Raw genomic sequence first — 19,163 nt, 5'->3', positions numbered from 1 at the left:
CAGACCCGGGGGTGTTTTTCTTTGTGATGGAAAATCTATCAGTAATCTAGATGAAGCGTATGGTTAAGCACAGTGTGGGTTTCATTTAATAGGTTATTGCATGTGCCGTTTTTTGTGGAATAGGTATCATGACTGAAAACGCTTGTTCCTCATACAATAAAAACAAAAGTGCGATTGGATCAATTCCAAGCAAAGGTCTACCGCATAACCTATCAAATGGTTGCAAGTATGTGGAGTATGGGGTAGGGAGTTTATGCTAACACACACACACACAAGCCTCAACCTCTCTCCGCACACACACACACACAAACCACCTCTCCCTGGGCGATATCGTACTCTCTCTCAGCTCTCTAGCCCCCCGCAAAGCAAACAGCGATGGACCAGGCGGCCAGCTAGCCCTGCTGCTTCCTGCTGTTCCCCAGCACCAGTTAACCTCCGGGCCCTCCACTGCTCAATGGCCCATTCCAGAGAGGATCCATTATGGGCCCTCTGGCCCTCCGCACGGGGGGAATACGCCAGCCGCCAAACACAACACCCAAACAGATGACCGCTTGATGATTGGACGAGGCCACTGTGCATGTAAAAAAATCCAACAAAAATCTCCCCTTTCCTCATGTAGGCCTCCTCGGTCTGAACGAATTCCCTCTCGTTTCCTGACAAAACACCCCGGCGATGAACGACTCTCGCACCCAAAGCTGAGGCACGGCTCCGAACACAGTCTCACTCTCTCTCTCGTTTGACTCCGCTCACCATGCGGCGAGTTCAGGGCTATTAGCCGGCGTCTCTCTCCAGGACCTGCCCCCGCTCGCCGCGGTGCGAGGGCAGAAAGGGCCGCAGTGTCCTGAACATGTCCCGCCCGTGGGCCGCGCACACAGGGAGGCTTTGAGAGAGCAACGCCGCCCGCCACCGAGAAGTTTACGCTACCTCACGTGAAGTATACCAAAAGGGGGTATTGGTGAGGGGGGGGGGGGACGTGCTAGGGCGTTGGTGCGCTGCGCGCTGTGCAAAACGGCAGGAGAAGACCACCCGACTACTTAGGAAAATAGTTCATATGCCAGGCTGCTTGTCGTGTTTGATTTAGACTCTCTCTCTCTCTCTCTCTCTGGTAGCTTCTCATCTCGACAGTATTCCCTCCTGCCGGCGTTCCTTCACGCGGCCGTCCTCCAACCGTCGTGGAACCGAAAACCGTTTTACTTCCATCCTGTTTTCCTGTCGATGGATTCCCCATCTTTGTGAGGCTCTGTGTGATCTGGTTCCCAAACACAGTGAAATCCATAACGAGCCCGTTTGTAATATCAATCTGCGGCTGCTGTCTGTCCCTCTGCCAGCGATTGTACATTATCCGAGCGCCATGTTTGGCCACAATCGCTCACCATCTGGCTTTGTCAATGAATATTACAGCCTCATCTGCAAACAACATTGGCTGGGAATGTGCAACACAGATGAGCTTAAAAAGCACTGAACAGAGAGCTTGGGGGGGGGGGGGGGGACGGGGGGGTTCTTCAAACACACATAAAAACAGACCAGTTCCATTCTCGTGAAACCAAGAAAGGAAGGAAGGATTAAAAGACAAGAAAACCTGCAAGGATTCACAGCGCTTTTTATCATTCGAGGCCTGACTGTAGAGATAAGACAAGAAAACTGATGTTTTCCCAATGCAAACAATCGAAGCGCTTCCCCATTTTTCAGCTTGCGTTTCCCTCCGACTCCGAGAGCACACAAAGCTTCAAATGAGTGGCCCACCAAGACTTTTCTAGAACACCTCAACAGAAGCCATCGGTGCCTGGCAGAGTCCAATTATATAAAGATGAGAGCTCACTTTCCAAAACGGATCATCTACTGCTTGGAAATAATTGATCTCCTGTTGGTACTCCTGGCCTGAGGGCAAGCTAGCGAGCACCTCACCTGTTCTGTCTAGACAAACCCAGCGGTTATGGTTGCACAAGGAAAACACTTCACCGTTCTGGAAGGATCAGCCTCTAACCATCCCTTGTTCAGCTGTGCCCTGCTCTCCCCTGACCTGTCTCTTGCTGCAGACAAACAGCACCAGGCACCACAGCATATTAAACAATATCTCACCCTTCTTGTCTCAGCAGGCACTAAAACCGATCGCCTGTAAACGGCTCGCTTCACCCCCCCCCCCCACATAGATAGAAATGTCAGCCCGGGTTCTGTTCTGAGAAGACAGGGGGGGGGGTCACCTCCAGGTCATAGACACAGCCGTCGACACGCCCGGCACTTTCTGCTCGCTCTGATTGGTCGATTCCGAGCTGCTTATGGTGCACAGGTTCGCGTGCGGGGAGTTAAGGTGACGGGAGAGACTCGAGGGGGGGGAGATGGAGATGACTGTTGATGGTAAAACAAACGCATCGCAGAGACAGAGAGCCTAGCAGAGATACCAGCTCTCCACCTGGGAGGGACAGCCAGCTAACTGCCGCTAATCCTGCTAAGTGAATCATTACTACATGGGTACGTGTTTGTAGAGTATGGCACGGTAAATACTTAATTACCCCAGATACCACAATTATAATTAATGCCAAGTGCTAAAATGTGCAGAAGCAGATGCATGCAAAATGCTCAAATATGTATCCACCTTGGCAGGCTAGTCAACAAAACAGTGAACGCTAAGGAAATGAAAGGCTATAATTTTCCCTGTAATCTCCCTCTGACAGATTGGAGACGGCATGACTTGACTTCACTATTTTCTCTCTCCTCCATCACTCCTCGCTGTCTATTCACCGCTACCCGGATCCATATCCACTCAGTGAACGAAAGGCTGCATCAAGATCTAATCACAAAGGCTTCAACTGATCTCCTATTGGCTGTCACTACAGCCAATCCCCACCTACCGACCCTGCTGCAGATGAGAGAAAGCCTTAACAATGATTGGCAGGTGCCAGGTTTTCAGTCAGAAAACCGCCCATATAAGGTAAATGACTGGAAGTCAACTGAAAGGACGGTTCTTTCTCCAGCTAACAGTGAGTGTCTGTTCCAGGCCATAGCCCAGCCAGCAAGTCCCCAGTCAACCTACACTGTGCCACTTTAGACAGAGACTAACTTAATATTTCATGCAGAGAGAGGACTTGCACAGTGGCAAGCTTTCTTCTAATGGAACTAATAGTTCCTGTACCAGGGCCTCAACGCTGTACTCTGGAATAGCGTGACTTATCAGCAATGACATTACAAGCAGACTAATTGCCTGACTAGAAAAGTCTGAATTGACTGAATCAATTAATGTTTCTGTACTAAAATAAACCTGTGAAGGGAAGCCCCCCCCCCACACACACACACACACACACACACACACACACACACACACACACACACAACGTAAAGACCCTGTGAGATGTGATGTCATTTCCACATTTCAAGCAAAGTACACCGAGTAATCTCTCCAATTGGTTTCCAGAGGAGGTTGGTGGGTACTGGGTATAGTGTGGTTTAGGACCATGCATGCCGGTCACCCCCTATAAATAGAACATGACAACGTAATCGTAATTTAAAACGCAATAAATATTGAAGAAGAATTAAAATAATTTATGGAATAAGGCGGTTTAACAAGGCAGTTTGCCCCCACCCCTGTCCGTAATGCTAACGCTCTGTGGCCAAGCAATGGACAGCTGCAGTGCAGTCTGGGAATTCTGTAATTGCTTTTTCTCTCCCTGAAGCCAGCTTCCTGCCTTAAATCAAAAAAGGCAATCTCTGTCAGTAATGGCTCAATTAATAATTAAACACGTGTCTTATCTCCGGAACGCGGCTTCCCTATTTATTTTCATCTCTCTGACAGAGATGGCTGCACAAACAGCATTAGTACTATCAATAAAAGAAGCATTAATATCGTCCGCTTGCTCCAAAAACAAATCACGGAGCTCATAAGCTGTCCTATGACTGGGAACAATAATAACTGAAGGATTAATAAAGTAACACACCCTGAGCTTTGGTTTCCACTGCTTTTCTGGAACTCGTTTTCCCCCTCGGTGCTCGGGAATGCTCCAACACAGGGGGGGAAACATATTAAGGGCTTTGGTATTCTGCGAGGATTTTACTCCCTGTTTAAAATTTAAATTGAATCAGAGAAACAAATGAGATTTAGCTCAGGCTCGACAATGAGCGTGGAGGCGGTTCTGAGGACGGCGGCGATGGCTGCCTCCGTCACCGCCTCCACGCAGGCTTTCCCAGCGCCCGGTTTACCGTCTGTCACAGACACGCATCGAAAGACAAGAAACCGTACAGTGCTTCCAGAAAAACGCTTTGTCAATAAGGGGGGCCCGCGGGCGATAAAGAAAAAAATCTCCACCCGGCACGATCAGAGGCTGGGTGTTTTTTTTTGCCAGACAAATCAAAGTAGGTACCGCAGAGAGGTTTACAAGGCTTTGGTTTTCACCGTGGTGACGGGCGCGTTCAGTTTGATCCCCACTAATCTCCCAGCGTAAAGCCCCCCCCGGTAGCCTTGCGTTGTGGGCTACGACGCGTCCGCCCTCAGTCAGGCACGCTTCCCCCGCTCGGGCCGCCCCCGACCCTGCCGCCCCAAAGCTGATTAGCGGGGGTCGCCAGGTCGACCACCATTCAGGATTTAATGGGTGAAGGGTCACGTCCGTCAGGCTCACAGCCCAGGTTAGGCATACGTATCAACATAAGAGGAGAGCACAGACACACACACACATGCACAGAGAGAGACCGATGCAAATCTCGGCTATTGGCACTGCACTGTCCTCCCAACCCCAACCTCTCCTCCTACAGCCCCCCCCCCCCCCCCCCCGCCCGCCCTGCTGCTCTCTCTCTCTCCATCTTTCTGCCCAGGTGTGGGCGGGAGGTAGGGCTGCCTGTTCGATTCTTGATAGGCATGAAGATGGAGAGAAAGGGAGAAGGAGAGAGAGAAAGCCAGCCAGAGTGGGTGAGTGAGGTCAGTGAGCACCCAGCGGAGGCCGTGGCCCTCTTTTATTGACGCGCAGCAAACAGCAGCTCGTGAAACAAAGGCCACTCAGCAGCCATTGAGAGGCAGGTCTGCAGACAGGTTGGCTTGATTAGGGATTCGACGCCGGGCCCTCTGGGCTGTGCAGCACATAACGAGAGCTCCGAGACACAGCAATGAGCTCATACAAGGCGGGACATGTGTGTGTGTGTACCTGAGCGTGAGCACTTGGTAATGGGTGCGGCAACAGTACGCAACATCTTGCAAGTTTACTACTGTCAAATCCAGACTGCTCGGCCTTCAGCACTCCGACTATGTTCGTATACAAACAGGTGAAGGTAAACCATCGTAAATCCCAGGGAGGCTAAAGGCTTCACCCGCTTGTTTATATGTTTACTTTTGCTGTCAATTAAGCTAATTAATCCGACTCGGCTAATGATATCGGACACTAGCGGATGATTCACTGGCATCTCCGTGCTGCGACCGAGCGAGGGACCATGCCATGACCAACCCTCTCACCCCTGGTTGAGGTTAGATGGAGAGACATGACTTGGTGGTTGGCATATTTTTTTTTTCACCCTCTTCTTAGGCTCACTCTTCTTCCTCCTTTGTTCAGCTGGACTAATCCAGAATGTGTGGGCCGGTAAGTTTAATGGAAACAATTTATTAAGTCCGGCTTAAAATGCCATCTGCTGCTAAGCCTCCCAAAGCCGCTAAGCTCCTGGTTTGGCCCAGAGCTTGCTGTGTTCATGCTCACTGTAATGCGCTGTTTAAAATGAGCACAACGGGTCAAAATTAATCAGGATTACTGGGCCACAAATCCACTTCAGAAATGGGTTTTGCTGCAATCTTTCTTGCGCCATCCCAAGACACCCTGGGTCTGCCTGACGGACCTCACACACATTAATGGGCGTGACCTTTGATTGCGGAGGCTCATCGGACACACTTCCGAGCCAAAATGGCGGCCAGGTCTCATCCCGGAGGTAATAGTTCCACTTCCTGCCTTCGGAAAGGAACGCTTCAGTGTTTCCTGGTGGCCCCCCGAGGGGCTGAGATCCACTCCCTGAGAAGCAGGGAACATTTCACAAGTACCTACACGGCGCTCATGCTCTCAGGGCCCCTATGTGATCAAGTCTGCTTTAAGCTTTCCAATTCGCCTTCTAAGACCTGCCAATAGTCAACTCTGCAGCACAACCAGCGCCCTTCCAGAAAACACTGTCAGACGATAAACAGCGATCCGCTGCTCCTCGTCCAACCTCCAAGAGATCAATAATCAGCAGGTTTATGCTAGCTGTGGACACTCAATGTACAACTCTGATAGCAGTGAGGTCATCTTTTTTCCTTAAAGTAGTTCCACATCTATCCTTAGCTACCCTACGCTGGAAATGCACTCCACAAACCAGCCAATGGGACTGAACGCTAGCGAAATGATGAATATTGCTGGCTAGCTGAATTGCAGTAACCACAACAGGCCTAGCCCGCAACATGCGTTTGAAGAGGCTAAATCCACAGAGAATACAGGCGCTGAACGATAGCGAAATTATGAATATTGCTGGCTAGCTGAATTGCAGTAGCCACAACAGGCCTAGCCCGCAACATGCGCTTGAAGAGGCTAAATCCACAGAGAATACAGGCTAGCAAAGGGTTGTTCTTGTAGCGAACCATCAACCAAGATAATGTGTAATTGTGGTATAAGTGGAGTATTCTGTTGTTTCAACGTTTAGGAGTGTCTTCCTTAACCATGTAACTACAGCACCACAGCACATCGAGTCAACCGAGGGAACCACGACAGTCTATCTCCTTAAACATGACAAAAACAAGGTATTTTAGTCGTGGAAACCGTGCTGAAAGGAAGACATCAGAACAAACACACACCAACAAAACAAGTCATCCTGCTGTTGTCTTCATGTGTGTCTTCAGTGGGTGTCTGTGTGTGCATGCCCAGACCAGCATCTTTCTAGCGATCAGAGGATATGAGGGGGGTCAGATGGCTGAGCGGTTAGGGAGTCGGGCTATTAATCAGAAGGTTGTTGGTTCGATTCCCGGCTGTGCAAAAAATGACGTTGTGTCCTTGGGCAAGGCACTTCACCCTACTTGCCTCGGGGAGAATGTCCCTGTACTTACTGTAAGTCGCTCTGGATAAGAGCGTCTGCTAAGTGACTAAATGTAAGTGTAAATATGAGAAATGTGGGCTGTCGATTAGTCCCAGTGGGGAAACAAGCAGGCTGGTAATGGGGCACATACGTTGTCTATTGAAGGGAACACAGCCTTCGGGCTGCACACACACACGCATGCACACACACAAATACACACACACACACAAAACAAACCCATCCTAGAATCCATTACAGTGCAAAATAACATTGGCAAGCGAATGGATAAGCAATCGTAGCAGCTAGCATGATAATAACTTCTCACTCATCGCCAAATCACTTTATCCTTCACCAGCCGTGCCTGGTTTCCCCTTTCCCCCCTAATCCTAATCTGGTGTCCTTCCTCTGGGTCTTTCCACACACACACACACACACACACACACACACACACACACACACACACACACACACACACACACACACACACAGAGAAAGACGGAGAGAAAGTGTGTGTATGTCAGAGAGATAGAGAGAGAGAGAGAAAGAGAGAGAGAGCGAGGAGGATCCTGTTGATCCGTGTGACAAACAGGCGAGGGCCTCTGATGGGATTGTCTGGTTGTAATTCTCCCGTCTTAATCCCTGGGCGAGCCCTTGTGTGCATGGAGCCCTGGCATTAGCAGGATTTTGGGAAGCCATGTTCGGCCAGTGACAGACGTTCTCATGACTGGAACGGGGGGAAGTCAATGTATGTGCGTGTGTGTGAATTGGGTATGTGTGTTTGTGCCGTGTGTGTGTGTTTGCGTGGTGTGTGCACGTGTGTGTGTGGGGGTAAGGATAAACCACTGAGGGAACAGCAACAGACTGACAGCGATGGCGCGGTGCAGAGAGAGTGGAGGCCGCTCGGCCGGCTCGTTTGTCACATGGTGAGCTCATTACAGTGATGTGTACAAGTCACCGGAGAGAGGCACAAACAGCCTATAGGAGTCTGAAGCCAGTCACAGGTCATTGCCGTCAGAGGACAAACAAGCTTTCTCAATGTGTGTGTGTGTGTGTGTATCTGTGTGTGTGTCTTTCTCTATGTACAATTACAGCACAAGGAGCTGGAAGGCATATCCAGCCAGCATTTCCTCCTACTCAGCACTGCCCTAGCCTGCATGATTGAGAACATTTGTTATGTGGGCAGGGGAGAGAAAGGCCAATGGGAGGAGAGAAAAAAAAAAAAAGCTTTTAAAATGTTTCTGTTCAGCTGGAGGAAAGGAAGCAGGCTAATCTGTCCTAGCTAGCCTGCAGACACGCACCCCCCTACTCCTTCAGAAAATGGCCCTATTTCACACTCCCGGCCAGACAGACAGACAGCCAGACAGCCCTCATGCTGCCTCGGCTAATGGGCTGCCGGTGCCTGGCTCCTGGTTCATGCCCTGGGGGGATGAGGGTCGTGCGCTGCTATCTGTCATCGGGGGGGGGGGGTGTGAGGGGGCTGGGGGGGCCGCCTCCCTTCCTACTCCTCCCTCTCCCATCCCCCCTCCTCCTCCTCACCCAAACAGGTCCAACATGAGGCCCTGGGCCCAGGCCGTCCACAGGTGCGGCGTAGCGGTCGACTCGACACCACCTCCTCCCCCCCCCCCGCCCCCCCCCCTCTCTACATTCTCTACCTGAATGACTGATCGGACTGGAAGGCCCCTCTTCGTCTGGGCCCAGCCTGCTGTCACAAGGCTTTTATGGCCCCGGGGGCTGGAGGAGCAGGAGGCTTGGGAGGCCCGGGAGAGCAGGGCCAGGGGGGGCCGGTGTTCGTGGTCCCCATTTGTGGGAGCACGAGGCTGGGAGCTTTCAAATCCACTCTAATGAGCCAATTTGGAGGAAGTGTAAGCCTTTGGTAGAGGCAGAACTCAGCCAGGGCTTTGATGCTCACCAACATTTACATCTATAGGGTGTGTGACGTCCTTCCACCCCCCCAAACAAAAGATGGGCTTGTAAAACCCCTGAACCCGACTGCAAAAAAATACAATGAAAATCCCCATGTAATTGTTGTACAGCACGAGCATGCAGTGAAAACACCAGTCTTACCTTTAGGTGTGGTAGGGGAGAAGAGCTTCTCTGAACCTACATCAGATACCTGGAACAAAGGAGAGAGGGCTGGTTAGATGGATATCCAAACAGGAAGTGGGAGTGATTGTATTTATTAACATCGACGAGGGAAGAACAAGCAGGTATGAATGATGAGCATTCTGAGGCAGTCTCAAACCAAAGACACAATCTAGGTCTGCACCTGCCATCCGACACGCTTTCTTAAATAAGGAAAAGGAACATCTTTCTTTCTCTCTTTTTCTCTTTCTTTCTTTCTTTCCTTTCTCAAAGCAGTTCAAGATGACATTAGGGGGCACTGTTGTGCCATCTGAAAACCTTCTTACAGGGTCTTGAGAGAGAGGAGGAGGAGAGGAAGAGGACTAGAATAGAAGGAGGGGATCCATGGAATGACAGGAGGATCAGAGTCTCTACAAAGAACTTTGCACATCACCGTCATTCATCATCAACGTAAACCGGACACCGATTTCCAAGAAAGATTAGTGGACGCTACACAAACATGGGTATCGTTATTGAGAGGAAACCAATCTTGAAGTAACATCTACAACCCACAACCCACAATGCAATATCATCCAATGCTTTGAATCCAGAAAACCGACCCGCGTGCATTTTCAACCTCCATCCGGAAGGCGTCTCATCATAAAGTGCATCGAGCCACAAAGCGAGAGTGAGCACGATACGAGCAGAAGTGTGAGAACGGTTTCAAACCGCCAAATGACAGGGCAGACTCCTAGACTAAACACAGGCGAGGTGTTTTCCCTCCACTATTCAGACGCTCGTGTAGATTCTGGCGCTGCTCTCCCAGAGAGAAACACACCTTGCATTGGAACGAAAATATACACCGGGCATGCCGTTTATAAACACGGAGAAGGCTTGTGAATTGACCACAGGTGACCTTATTGTGTGCAAGGGTGACAACACGTATGCGTGCATGTAACATCCATATCCTTAGCCGGTGATTGAAATCCAGCGTTTGAGTGTAAAAAAAAAAAAGAAAAAGAAAAAAGTTGGTTCCTTGTGTCTGAGATGTGGTTTCTCAAGTAGCTAATAAACACAGTGTTCCTTGTCTTAGACCACTGATATACTTCGAACTACCCACTTCTGATACTTAATATTCTGCCGTGCCTTCAATATGCACTATTTGTACGTCGCTATGGATAAAAGCGTCTGTTAGATTACAAAAAAAAATTATGTCAACATGGGATTATGAATGCTTGTGCTTCTCAACTGGGACTAGCACAAGCTCAGCGTCTGAGCAGGACCTATTATTGGAAGTCCTACTACTGGACTTCTAGTGTCCTTAACTGCCATCACTATATTTTACAAAGCACAAAGGGAACATATGGAGCATGGACATAAGCATTCACAGCTGTGAATCTGAGCGAGAGAGAAGTGGAGAAAAACCCAGAGAGAGACAGAAGGAGTACAAAGAGCGTGTAAACACAGATGGCTTTTCTTGGCATCGCCCTCTGTCTTCTTAAGTGTTTTAAAGATGTCATCTTCTCCTACAAGACCTCCCAATTCATCCTCTGAGACACCCCGGTGCCTCTTTCCAGACAACTTGGGGCATGAATGTTTGCAACTCGAAGGCCCAAACCGTGTGACTTGGGACTCGCTCTTGTCTCTACTGAGACCAAGGTGAACGGGTCATGTGTTCGGAGGAGGCCAGAGATGGGGGCAGGAAGGAGTTGGAGGCCAAAAGAAAGGAGAGCAGAGGAGATAGTTTTGCTGCATTGCCCACCTTCAGTCTCCCAGAACCAGGCCATGTACTAACACTAAGTCTTTGTTAGCGCCGGACGACATTAAACGCTCCAGTACGGAGCTTCGGTGGCCAGCCGTGTCGGGCCCCTGGAGGGCTTGTGTGAAAATATGGGCGCTGATGAAATGAAGCTTGTCAAATGGACACGGGAGCTGGTTCATGCTCAATGTGACAAGGGGTTAGGACCACAAACCCCTTCCCTCGCGCTGTAATCGTCTGTGACGCTTAAAACAACTGTTGTGACTAAAGTAGTTATCCAATAGTTAACCAGGAAGGGCTCAACCATAACCATCTACATGGAAGTGGGTATTGACTAAAGCTAGCCGCTTTTAATATTGTGCTCAGATTATTTTTCGACTACGTTTCAACACTGGTTTTGTCCGGTCTAAAAATAGCCCTTTTAAACAACCAGTCTTTAGCCTTTAATAATCTGCTTTGCATCCAACATTTCAATGTGAGCCAGTCATGCCGTCTACAATTACAAGGTCGACTTACTGAAGCGGTTCTTATAAAAAGCATGTCAAAACACAGTCTGGATTTGGCACGCTCCTCGTGTTCTCAGAACTTTCTGGCTTCTCGCTGGTCAAGTTGAGCTTCTTTTTTTTTTTCACAGATCTGCCCCGTTGGCAGTCTCTGCGCCTGTGGTTGGCGTGTGCAAAGGTCACATAAAACAAATTCTTCACACTCTCTTTGTCAAGGGGAGCCAGGACTGCCGTCAAACAACAGAGAAAGAGAAGAAAGAACGCAGGAAGAAAAAAAAAATTATAATACAAATGGAGACCAAAAGGCCAGATTTTCCAGAGGAAACAGGGAAATCCAAGCGTTTCCAAAACGGAGAAGTGGAAATTCAAGCCCTGCTGCCTGGGAGCCAAAAGCCCTTGGACAGGGCCGCAGGAAGCCTGACCCTATGAGGGGGTTGTCTGCTAGTGGAGCCCTGAGGCTTCTAGGGGCCCGGCTGGCCCTCTGGAGGCCGGTCGCCAGGACTCGGCTTTCCTTCCCCATTCTATTCATTAGCTATGCCTTATGATTCAGCTTCCTCTGAGCCACACAAGAGCTCCCTGAGGAAACAGGCTGCTGGAGAGAAAGAGGGGGGGGAGGAGTGAGGCGGAGAGGGAGGGAGGGAGAAAAAGCAACAACGAGGTCATAGGCTTCAGCTGAGGCCCTCTCGTAGCAGCTGTGAAATCCTCCTGTTTCCTCGGTCGGCACGTCAGGGAACGAGAGGAGGAGGAGGAGGAGGAGGGAGGGCGGCTGGGGCTGTAATCCCACCAACAGAGTTCTAACTCCCCAAAGAGCCACACACAGTGCGCCGTAATTCCCAGATTTAGGGAAGGCCAAATTACAAATTACACTGCTGTTTGTTTTCAAAAGTCGCCCCAATTTCCCAGAACACGAGTGACTTATTAGCCACATAAATCTCTCGATAGTAGCAGAGCAGAGAGAAGAGTGAGGGGAGAGGGTGAAAAGGCTCCACGACAAAGAGAGACATTTACTGCACAGCATTTCTACCACAACACTAGCTTGTGTAAGATTGTGTATATATATATATATATTTATCAATTATACTGCAACAACATGGCATACTAATTCTTTAACATCGCCTTTTTGGTTAAAAAGCATGAAAGCATTTTTCTGCGTTTACATTTAGCACAATGCAGCAAATGAGAAAACAGAGAGGCACCTGGGGAGAGGCGTAATCAGCTAAACGACCTTCAGGCATGAATTTATGAAAAGGCATTGATCAGTTAAGGATGTGATTTCACAAAGACAGAAAGGTCAGCAATTACCCAGATTCAATTAGCCTCATTTATTCCAGACTGCTGAGAGACCAATTTTCCCAGAGCTTTATATCAAACGATCCAAAGTCCAGTCCTGCCTTTGATCCGCTGTGTGTAGTAGTGCATGCTCCGCATTCCTGGGAACTGAGCTAAATATTTCCAACCAGGAAAAAAGAATACAGTGACTACAAGGTCAAACCGAAACAACTCTAACAAACCACCAAACCAAAACAGAATGCATAAAAACACAGAGAATGAACAAAGCAAGAGCTGTATATCTCTTGATGAAGGAGCTCCACAGTGTGTGTTGATATCCTAACTCATTCCAATGTGTGTGTGTGTGTGTGTTGATGTCCTATATCCTACTAGTGTGTGTGTGTGCTGATGTCCTAACCTATAAAAGGTAGGAGAAGCCAGCATGTACCGCTGTAGGCTCAGGCTAGACTGACATATGGGTGTATTAGTTTGTGTGTGGGTATGTGAATGCGTCTGTGTGCACGCATATGGAAATGTGTATGCGGACGTGAATGTGTTTGGGAATCTGTGTGTGAGAGAGGACGGTGCTGAGGTGATGCAACACTGGACCAGCCAGGTGGTGTCATTTATCAGCGCGCCAGTACGGGTGGGCGAGGGAGCGCTGCGGGGATGGTTGGCACAGGGGAGGAGGGCAACGACGGGCTGGCACAAACGAGAAAGCTCTCAATTACCCTGACAGAGCCTTTCTGTCCCTGCCACACACACACACACACAGTGTTAATTTGTGTCCTTGGTCCGTGCTTCATCACTGTCAGCTTCCTCCTCAAACACCACTGCTGCTCTCCTCCTCCTCCTCTTCCTCGCCCAACAGACCACCCTGCCTCCTCTTAGCAGCTGGGACACCCGCCAAAGCCACTGTAGGAGACAGATTCCCCCTGCCATTTATGTAGCAATCATGTCAGAGTAGCCAGAGCTTTGATAAACATGTCTGTAGGCACCCACTCAGAAGCCTCTAGAACAATCACACTTTCACCTTGCTTGAAGTCTGGCACTAGTCACACTAATGTCTGACCAGTGTCTATGCTAGGTTACAGATGCTAATGTGTCACTGTACTCAGTTCCAATACTAAGGTCAGGTTAGCGTCTATGCTAGGCTACAGATGCTAACACATCACCATGTTCAGCCATGCATAGCCGGCCCCTGCCACAACAGCGACGACACCAAATTAATTATCTCCTCTGCGTTTGTCCTCCTCCTGCTCTAGAAAACTTAATGACCTCCTGTGCGGTCGTTCATCATGAGCTGCAGTGGTTCCCCCCTCCAGACGGTGCAATGGCTAGCATGACGGCTAGCATGACGGCTAGCATGACGGCTAGCATGACGGCTAGCATGACGGCTAGCATGACGGCTAGCATGACGGCTAGCATGACGGCTAGCATGACGGCTAGCAGCACGGCTAGCAGCACGGCTAGCAGCACGGCTAGCAGGGCGTGCTGTTGCTCTCTGTAAGAACAGGGGTGCGGCAACTATTTGGACCCCCCCCCCCCCTCCCCTTCAACTGCCTGTTTTTGACAGGTAGGTAGAACTCCATGGAGCTTTCAACCAGACATCCTTGACATTTAGCTTCACCAAAAACATCCACAGGCCCATAGCCTGTTTCTCCTTGCATTCAGCAGCACAGAGCCATTTTCACAGCAAAACCCTTCCATTTATATGCGCGTGTGTGGGGGTGGGGTGCGGGGGCTTGACTCCTGGTCTTGGATCTCCCTAGCAACAGTAGGTCTGGATAAGTGAACGCAGAGAAGGGGCTTGAGCTTTGTGTAAAATATTACCCTCCGTCTCAGTTACCACTCTCCCCTTTTCCGCTTTCCATCGACGTCCCCTCCCTCCCCCCGCTCCGCCCGCTGTTGAAGAGCAGTTGCTAGCCCTTATCATGGCCGCCTGTCAGTTTAGTATACAAATTAGCCGTCTATCGGGGGAGCTCAGGGGCCCGTTTCATCAGCGGGTGGAGAGAGGGGTTGAGGCATGGCACGCATCACATTAAGCTTCCATGCCAACCAGCCAGTCAGGGAAGCAGGGAGGGAGGGAGGGAGGAGGGGAGGGAAGCAGGGAGGGAGGGAGGCAGGCAGGCGCAGACAGAGAGGGTCACAAATCAGTGCGGCAGGAGCCAGCCCCCCTCCCCAGGGAGTGCCGTGCGGCCAGTGCTAACCAGATAAGGAGAAATGAGGAAAACGGACATGACATATTTCACAGGAGTCGGCGGCCCTAGACTCATTTTGCTACCTGGAGGGGGCGACAGGGTTGGGGGGGTGGAGGGGGCGCGGGGCTGACAAATGAAAATCTCAACCTTGGAGGGGGGTGGGTGGGGGGAAGAGTTGGAAAGAAATATGGGGGAGGGGGAAATGAATAGAGGAGGAAGAAAATCCATCTTAAAAAGGCAGGAAATGACAGGTCTGGTTGTGCTCAAGTAAGATTAGGAGAGGAACTAGATTGAATGAGGAAACATGAACAAGCTATCAGCGGCTAGGACAACCTGTGTGTGCTGATCTTATTGCACATTTACAAGGAGACAAACCACTGTGAAATGCTCTCATTAAACGAGATAATGAAGTGAGCCGCATTCTAAATTGCTGCAATAAAGGGGTGAGTGACAAATCTTCAAAGTCGTCGCTATCCGTGAAACTCGAGGAACACCGTTTGAGCCGTGGGACGAATGCACGTGCTTACTGCACCCCTGGTCAGGTCACGTACGTTGGAGCGGGCTGGCGTTGGGTGGGGGTGGGAACGGATTGATAAGAGATATATAAAAAGGGAAGATAAGAGTTATCTCCCATGGTTAGACACAGGTCAGCGTGGCGGGGCCGCCGCTGTGATAAAGGACTGCTACCGCTCACAGACGCTGGGTAGAGGGCCTGGTGGGAGGAGAGATTGCGGGGGAGAGAGAAAGACAGAGGGGGAGAGAGAGAAGAGAAAATATGAGATAGGCTTAGTTCAGCTCTGCAAGAAGAGGCTGGTGGATTTGGGGGGGGGGGGGGGGGGGGGGGGGTGCACGGCCTTCCGTATCTTAAATGTCAGAATGTGTGCCAGAGATAAGAGGCCCAGGTAATCTGTCTGTAGGATCGGGGGGGTTGTTCTTCATTACTCACACAGCCAGATAGGGATCACAGAGCTGCTGTGCCCCGCTCTGCTCCCTGGCAGCTGAGATCAGAGATGCGACGAGGGATGAGAGGGAAGGAGCGAGCGACGGAGGGGAGGGCGAGGAAGACGGCCATTCAAGACACGGCTCGATGGCCTCCGATAGGCTGCTCGACAGCCTTGACCAATCCCTCCACCTCCTGCGTTCGTGTGATAGGGCGATGTCGTCGCCCGAACCCGCTAGTATCTACCGGGTATGTGTTTATCTCATTCTCACACGCCACCGAGCACAGTACCTGGGTGAAACAGTCCCCAGGACCTGACATCAGACTGAATCAAAATGATTTGCTTCTCAGGCCTATTTTCCAGCATCAGCCAATTCCAACACGGGAAGGTTTAGCTCGGCGCAGAAACAAGGGGCTTTTTTTTTACCACTACGGGAGACGCGATGACATGGCGTACCTACCTCAGCACACATCATCCTGACACACATCAACCATGCCTGTCGTGCCACCCTCCATTGCCCTGCAGAGAGCTGCAGGCAAGCTGGCTAAGCAAACCACCTCTCACTGCACATTGTTAGAACAAAACTGTCTCAAAGCTCTCCTCGATACGACTCCTGTTCATCTTGTAGTTTTTTAGTGTTGTTATATATATATATATATATATATATATTATTATTTTTTTAATCTTGCACCCAACAATATCTAGGTGAATCATAGCCCACCTCAGGCAAAACGAGCTATATTCTCCTCGCTTAAGATCAGCGCTAGCTCTTTGAACTTCAAGAGGTCGCTAAAAGGGAAAAGCTCGGCTTGTTTGGAGGCTGAATATTACTGCGCTACAGAAGCCTGTCGACCCTCGTCTCTCCCTCAGCCCACACAAGGCATCGCTCTCAGAGGATGGAGGCAGCTCAGAGAATCCAGAGGGGGGGGGGGGGTGGCAGGCTGACAGAGCTGCAATCTCCGTGCTCGGCTGTAATATGCTCCTCCGAACACGGACACCTTTAATGAGAAGAGAAACGCGCAGCTAAAAGCACATTCTCACCCGGGTTTGTGAAAACGACGTGTAGCAACATGAATCACCCCCCCCCCGCTAATGCTAATAAACGTGGTGCCGGCGTCCAGAGGACTTGGGGAGCCGGCTGGAAGGACCACGGTGATCTCCGTTCTCCTCACGACGGGGGACGCACGCCCGCTCTACACTGGACACCCGTAACCTTCGACCTTTCATCCTCCTTGTCCCCCGCTCACACGGGGCTGCAGTTTCTAGGGGGACGGCGCTGGGGGTAGTAAGGACATCCAGCCGCCCCCCTCTCCCTGCACCAGCAGCGGAATCCAAGCAGAGCTTTCGGAATTCAGCCCGGCCTCCCGCTCATATGTCAACCGCCGGTGTGAAAGTAGGCCAGGCTCTCAGAGGATCAATACGGCCACTTGTTTGACGAGAGAGAGCGAGCGAGCGAGAGAGGTGGGGGGGTGGGGATGGAGTGGAAAACTGAAATGGCGGGGGCAGGAACTGGCACCCCAGCCAACCACCCACGCCCCCCCCCACCCCCAGCACAAACAGACATGGTATGCTGCTATATAAAGGAGGCCCAGGAGCCTAAGACCCTCTACATGTTGGAGAGCGACACGGCGCGTTAAGTGGAATTTACTTTTAAAGCGGACACCGGGCCTCAGGTTACTGGCAGCTGTAATGCAAGCCTCGCCCCGGTGACCAGACCCAGCCCCGGGGCCCAACCACAAGATCCCCAACGCCCAGGCCAGGGAGCCCCTGCTACAAATACCGCTCAGCTGTCCCATCTAAAGGGAAGGGAGGGCTAGTGTTCACGTTACTGCGGCTGCGCGTCACGTTGGTGGCCGTCGGTCACATTTCGTCCTTTTTCTCCGTTGTTTGACGTCAGAACTATTCCTGGGTCAGGAAACGAGCGACGTGTCTCTCGCTCGAGCCGTTCGTCCGGCCTCTGGATTGCGAGGCGGCGTCGATGGTGTGCGGACGGGGAAGGCGTCGTATAATCATCATCGCATTGACACTCGTGTGGAAATTGTCACCCCGGCAACCGGCGGGAAGGCCCGCCAGACATGCATCCTGTATTTTAAGTACGGCATGTGGGCTTTATTGATGTCTTTATTCTGCTCGCGACCGGCTGCATGAGGCCAGGCCCGGGCATGTTTATGACTTTGTGAGGAGAAAGCGGAGCGGGTTGAGGGGGGGGGGGGGGGAATGACGACCTTGTTGCGCACCTCGCCGTAGATCTCCCGCATGACACCACATTGTGCTTGTCTGTCAATGTTCTCCAGATGTGTGACTTACGAGGGGGGGCATTGGGGGGTGTACATTTTAACCGGAGGACCCATCACTGTGACACGTCTGGAAGCTTCGCTCTTGGGGGAGAAGGCGGAGCTTGACTAACGCCTAGACAAAGTCCGGCGTCGGCCTGTTTACCGTCAACGCAACAAGGGAACATTGCGACAACTTTGGAGACCTTGTGAGAGGGCTTAGGGCTGTGGACTTTCACACTTACTGAGGGGACTCTCTCTCCCTCTCTCTCCCTCTCTCCCTCCCTCTCTCTCTCTCTCTCTCTCTCTCTCTCACACCGTCAGCAGAATGAGAGTCAATGACACATAACATAAACAGTGATTATCTCCACAGCTGAAACAATAAATAGATCTAGACAGTGTGACCTGTAAATCTATGTCATTTTATGTTATATTTATTTTGTGAATGTACCAATACATATGGCCTCTATTGCTTTCGGGGGGGAAACATTTCAAAGTTAAGTATTTGACATTGGATACCATATCTACCTTTTAAAGATATTAGATAGACAAAGTGCAGGAAAAAAACACAAAAAGATCTGGTTTACTGTCTCCGGTGACCTAAAATACCCTGGTCTAGAACACCATGTAGATAAAAACGAATCGTTTTCAGTTCCCATAAATCAAGGGATCAGTGCTAGCCACGCATCTCCCACTTCCATAAACACTGAGATTGGAGAGTGCTATCAGTACTGCAGTCATGTGGTCTTGCACAAGCCTCACTGACCCCAAAGCAAACCCACATGCCCCATATTATTACCGAGAAGCACCTGTAGAGAATTTGGATCTGCCAATCCTCTCAGACAGATTCATTGCGGAGGGTGAATCTGAAGTGTTGGCATGAGTCTGAGTAGATGTATGACTCAGGCACAGAAGAGGATGCCCATTAAGAGTTTTCTGTCGTGCCAAGTTAGACTGCACAATGTTCAATCTGGATTAAAATATAATGAAGCAAGTAAATGCAACTTTGTCTGACATGCAACTCCTTCAATTATTCATGTGGAAGGAAACAACAAGAGGCAGAAGAGGTTTCTCCCTGGAGCACTAATAGCCTTTTCTGGGGCTCACTCGCGATGGTAGCAATGAATATCTTAGCGCTTGTTAAAAGCTTT

General features: G+C 50.4%; 1 protein-coding gene across 1 annotated transcript in view; it reads right to left on the bottom strand.

Annotated features, from left to right (window-relative positions):
• LOC136933107 (fibrosin-1-like protein) overlaps positions 1-19,163 on the bottom strand; it is a 150,455-nt gene that overhangs the window by 9,353 nt on the left and 121,939 nt on the right. Inside the window, exon 7 of the mRNA XM_067228487.1 lies at positions 9,070-9,118. Within this exon, the coding sequence (XP_067084588.1) occupies positions 9,070-9,118 (49 nt within the window). The remainder of the gene's footprint in view (positions 1-9,069; positions 9,119-19,163) is intronic.

This window comes from Osmerus mordax, chromosome 24 (genome assembly GCF_038355195.1).
Source record: "Osmerus mordax isolate fOsmMor3 chromosome 24, fOsmMor3.pri, whole genome shotgun sequence".
NCBI classification, from domain to species: domain Eukaryota; kingdom Metazoa; phylum Chordata; class Actinopteri; order Osmeriformes; family Osmeridae; genus Osmerus; species Osmerus mordax.
The sequence above is the reverse complement of the archived record's forward strand: the minus strand, read 5'-3'. Positions and strand labels throughout refer to the sequence as shown.